Source organism: Lactuca sativa, chromosome 5 (assembly GCF_002870075.4).
Source record: "Lactuca sativa cultivar Salinas chromosome 5, Lsat_Salinas_v11, whole genome shotgun sequence".
Classification (NCBI taxonomy): domain Eukaryota; kingdom Viridiplantae; phylum Streptophyta; class Magnoliopsida; order Asterales; family Asteraceae; genus Lactuca; species Lactuca sativa.
The window spans coordinates 111,458,457-111,463,708 of record NC_056627.2 but is presented as its reverse complement, the minus strand read 5'-3'; the positions used below and the strand labels follow the sequence as shown (position 1 = coordinate 111,463,708).

The following is a 5,252-nucleotide window of genomic DNA, read 5'->3' as shown; positions in this document are numbered from 1 at the left end:
TTTTCAGATCTTGAGCAGTGTCTGAAAAATAAAAAAAAAGAAACGCGTGCCTATTTTGCCCTAATACCCATCAAAAGCATTCTGCCGTTTTTCTTCCATTCGCTCCTAGCAATCGCCGTTTTTCTTCCATTCGTTCCCAGCAATCGATCCGAGCCGCTCCAATCTTGCCCGTCGTCGACGAACGTAGCCGCTGGAACGCAGCTGCTGCCTGATCGTCCCTGGAACAAGCCCGCTGCCACCGATCGTCCTCCCACCTCTCGCCGACGATTCAGGTATGTCGCTACTCATCTTAAAATCGATTTATTTGCTATTCTTCTTTCTTCCTTCTTTTGAAAATCGTTTTCCTTGCTGCTCCCAAACCTGGAAATCAAAAATCAACATCATCTTATGTTATTAGTTCCTGATTTGTTAAAAAAACGAAATCAAGTATGTTATTTGTTTCTGAAAATCGTTTTTTTTTGCTATTCTTCTTTCTTCCTTCTTCTGAAACCGATTTCTTGCTGCTCCTAAACATGAAAATCGAAAATCCATATCATGTTATGTTATTTGCTCCTGATTTCTTAACCTTCCCTTCGTGAGTAAATTTCACAGCCAGAAAACGAGATAAAATTTTATAAAAAAAGGTTCAGTAGTTCATTTATACATACATGGAATATGTAATCTTTCATGTACAAATAAATAATTCATTTGGGAGATATGCATTTATCTTGTGTTAAGAAACGTAGTAGTAATAATACCTGATCAAGTTGGTGAGAATTTGTCGAATTCGTAGAACATCACCAATAACCTGAAAATGAGTTATGATGTTAATGTATAATTACTTATTTGCCCTTTATATATAATCATTTCAAATAAACAGAGATGTAATAAATTTTTTTGTATAGCATCATAAATTAACGATTTTTCATGTGCATACACTTCCAAATAGAAATTACTAAGCGTAAAGGGTAAATATGTCAAAAAGAACTTGCCTCAATAGGGACATCATCTGCTACATTTCCTTCCAAAATTAGCATCTTTTTCAGCGATGCTGCAACAGTTTGTAGTACATGCTTGATCACCTCACGAGGCTACATTTCCTTCCAAAATTGGCTCCAAATAATTCGGTCTCAAATGTAATTTCTCTTTTTCCTGGTATTCCTTTTTCAAGAACTTCCCTTTTGAAATCTTGGGATTCCTTAACTCCACCACCTTTGAATATCTCAACGTCTGTTTTTCCAATAATATCCTGAAAATTTTCAAATATTTAATCATGAAAAGTGTTGTATTAGATGAATTAAGTAGCAACTTACTTTACACGATTTTTTCCTATTACAATATTGTACTTTGAAATATTTTTTCAGAGTTATAACATTGTAGTTTCATTTTAGTTTTTCTTATTAGGATATTGTACTTTTAAAAAATCTACCTAATTATAAAAATTGCTCAGGGTTTCAATGATAGTGTTATAATTGAGTAGATTTAAAAAGTACAAATGAAAATAGAATGCTACAATAAAAAATGATATCAAAATACATTGCTACTTCTTGCATCTAACCCTAAATAAATATATAAAAGTATCTTACTATTTGTAATCATATTACCTCCTCTCCCAAACTTGGAAAATGATTATAAATAAAGCGATATCTCAAATCTTTATCTTGATGACCAATAACAACAGGCGCATTTTGAAGAACAAAATGTAAAAAATTATCTGCTCTTTTCAAGATTTGCGAAAGTTCTTCAACTGGGGATGATTGTTTCTCGAGCTTTTCAATACTTTCCTCCAATTTCTCCAATAAAATCTGTTCCCTATTCACGCTTAATTCCAACAATTTCTCCAAATTCAAAGCTCGTTGTTTCCAATATTTAACAGTATCTGTATCATCTTCCCCATCAATTTCCAATATTTGATCTTAATAAATGACATCATTTCGTCGTTTGGGAACATCAGGAATAATCTCATAAACTTCATCGAGTATAGAAATCGAACGTTTATCACCCCAGTTTTTTACGAGATACGATAACTGAAAATCCTTTTTTTTTTTTGCTATTCTTCTTTCTTCCTTCTTCTGAAACCGATTTCTTGCTGCTCCTAAACATGAAAATCGAAAATCCATATCATGTTATGTTATTTGCTCCTGATTTCTTAAAAAAACGAAAAAAAAAAATTATTTCCCTGCTATAAGTTCCTGATTTGTTATATGTTGATCTTATTTGTTCAATGTTGATGTTATATGTTGATATTATTTCCCTGCTATGAGTTCCTAATTTATTATTTTCCTGCTATGAGTTCATGTTATGTTTGATTTTTATATTCAATTGTTTATGTTCAATGTTTTTATGTTTTATTATTATGTTGAAATGTTGTTGAAATCATATTTGTGTTTGATGTTGTATTGAAATCATATATGCTCTTGTTGTTATTAGGAAATGTGCATTATATGTTGATGTTATACGCTGAGTTTGATGTTATATGTTGATGTTATGTGCATTTGTAATGCATTATATGTTGATGTTATGTGTATTTGTAATGCATAACTTGTTGCTAAAACATGCATTTTTTTGTTGAATTGATCAAAGAAATGGGAGAAAAGAAGGATAGGATTAGTTGGAAGGTAGAAGGTGTAGAGAAAACATTTCTAGAAGCTTGTTTACGTGAAGTTACGATCAATGGACGGGAAGGGAGTAGTTTGAAAGCACTTTCTTGGAGAAATGTAGCTGAAACACTAAAAATTGAACATAACTTTATTGCCAACCAAAAACAAATGAAGAACCGTTATGACTACCTAAAGTCAAAGTTTGGTGCTTTTTTGAAGTTAAAAAACAAAACCGGTAATGTGTACAATTCAACAACCAACACCTTCAATCTTTCCAAAGAAGAATGGGAACTAGAAGCGAAGGTATTTTGTTAATTTATAAAAAATAGATTATATTGTTTTTAAATAATAAAATATTTTTTTTCCAAACAGTCAAACAAACATGTGGATTCTTTGAGACGCACACCATTACCGTATCCCGACCTTTGCACACAGTTGTTTGAAGGCGCGACTGCGACAGGCATGCATAGTTGGGGACCAACTTCTACCCTTCCCCGTCCTACTCAAGACTCAAGCCACTATAGTTTGCATGACTTTGATGACATCGATTGCACTCAACAAGAAACTGTAGGTCTGAGTGACGAGTCATCTGCTCAATCAAAAAAACAAAAGACTACAGATACGGCAAAGAGTCAAAATAAAAGTAAAGATAAGGGTAAAGATAAGGGTAAAGATGCATCAAACTCAAGATTGCTTGAAATCGGGGAAGATATTGCCACAGTTGCTAAAATATTTGTGGAAAAGCATTCTTCTTCAGATTTGGGTGCGTGTATGGAAAAGCTGGAGAAGTTAGGATGGGGAATATTTGATCCAAGATACACTACTGCTGTTGCTCTTTTTGGTGAAGGCGTGGATAAGAGGCACGTATGGTTAACCATTGATCCAGCTATTTGTGAGAATTGGGTCAAGACTGTTGGAGCGCATTATGGAATGTTTCGCTAAGTAGATTTTTTGAATGTGTTGATGGTTTTTTTTGGATAACTAGATGGTTTTTTTTGGATTACTTGATGTTTGGTTTGGATTACTTGACATGAATGATTTGATGTTTTGGATTACTTGATGTTTTGGATTACTAGATTATTATATGATATGAATGACTTGATGTTTTGGATGAATTTTTATGTTATATGTTGTTAATATAATTGTTATGTATTTTCAAAATAACAGATTGTTTATGGATTCGGATGAAGAAATTGTGTTTTTCCTGTTACTATGCTGCTATTGGTTGAATCTAGCATCCAATAGAATTGGAAGGGCAATTGATAATGATTCGGAAATGAGTGGTCATCAACATACGCAAGAATTGTTACATGGTACTTCTACACAATGTAAAGACCTGATGCGTCTTTCACGTGAAGCATATGTACTTTTATGCAATCATTTTAGACGAAACAATTGGTTGCAAAGTAGTAGGCACATAAGCGTTGAAGAAAAGATGGCTATGTTCTTAACTACTATAGCACATAATAAACGGTTCAGGATTATCAAACGAAGGTTTCAACACTCCACAGAAACAGTTCATAGATGCTTTCATGAGGTGCTAAATGCAATGATGATTTTTGCAAAAGAAGTTATAGTGCCAACGAATTCTAATGCAACTGTGAATTCCTCAGAGAGGCATCGTAAGCTAAAAGAAATCTTTCCTGGAGCAATAGGTGCGCTAGATGGAACTCTTGTACATGCAGTTGTGCCTGCTGATCAACAAACTCGCTATAGGGGAAGAGGAAAAGGTGAATGCTTTCAAAATGTTTTAGGAATTTGTGATTTTGATATGATGTTCACATTCGTATGGGCCGGTTGGGAGGGTATAACACATGATTCGCGAGTTTTGAAAGAAGTTGCATGTAACCCGACTTCAGGCTTTCCGTTCCCTCCTCCAGGTTTTTAATTCTTTTTAAGATTATTCTAAAATACGATATTAAATTTCTATATATAATACTTCCTTTACTCATGTGTACAGATAAATATTACCTTTGCGATGCTGCATACACCAACACTCGTGGATTTATGACTCCTTATCGCAACACGAGGTATTGGTTAGCCGACTATCGACGGCGACGTCCGTTAACTAAGGAAGAAAAATTCAATCATGCACATGCGCAACTCAGAAATGTTATTGAACGTGCTTACAGTGTTTTGAAGACGAGATTCCCAATTCTAAAGCGAATGGCTCCTTTTCCTTTTTCAGTGCAAAGAGATATAGTCGTTGCTTGTTTTGCAGTCCACAATTTCATAAGGAAATGCGATATTCATGATGAGTTATTTATGGCGTTCGAGGAGAACAATGCTCAACCACAAGGGGGACAAAATGATGGCGAAAACGTACACGATATGGAATGGGGTTCACAAGGAAATGAATACATGGATAATTTACGTGACCAGATTGCGAATCAATTGGGGTGAAATTAAATTTGTAGGATTTTATTTGGATTTTAGTATGATATTGTGGATTTAAAAATATTTATGTTTGATTTGGATTTGTGTTTAATTTTGATTTATGCTAAATTTGGATTTTAAATGGTGTTTACATATTTTTTAATACATAATTAAGAATTTTTATTAGGTTATTTTCTAAATAAACAGTTGAATTTAATAAAAAATAAAACAGAAGGGTAAAATGGTCATTTTAATAATCCAGCAGAACAATTCAGAGGTCCCAACCAAACAGCATGT

The 5,252-nt window shown here is 33.6% G+C and overlaps 1 protein-coding gene across 1 annotated transcript; it reads right to left on the bottom strand.

The window, feature by feature from the left end:
- Nucleotides 1–300: 300 nt before the first annotated feature.
- LOC128134187 (histidine kinase 5-like) lies at nucleotides 301–2,099 on the bottom strand. Its single transcript, XM_052771666.1, has 6 exons — nucleotides 1,982–2,099; nucleotides 1,584–1,867; nucleotides 1,067–1,228; nucleotides 738–787; nucleotides 419–506; nucleotides 301–360 (listed from the first exon to the last, which is right to left on the bottom strand). Exons 1-6 carry the CDS (start codon nucleotides 2,097–2,099, stop codon nucleotides 301–303), a joined length of 762 nt encoding a protein of 253 aa, XP_052627626.1.
- Between the last annotated feature and the right edge of the window lie 3,153 nt (nucleotides 2,100–5,252).

Coding starts and splice junctions, on each gene's coding strand:
- LOC128134187 (XM_052771666.1), bottom strand. CDS start 2,099: ATGGATTTTCGATTTTCATGTTTAGGAGCAGCAAGAAATCGGTTTCAG. Junction 1,229..1,583: donor TTCCAAGTTTGGGAGAGGAG/GTAATATGATTA, acceptor GAAAATTTTCAG/GATATTATTGGAAAAACAGA. Junction 361..418: donor CAAATAACATACTTGATTTC/GTTTTTTTAACA, acceptor TTTGATTTCCAG/GTTTGGGAGCAGCAAGGAAA.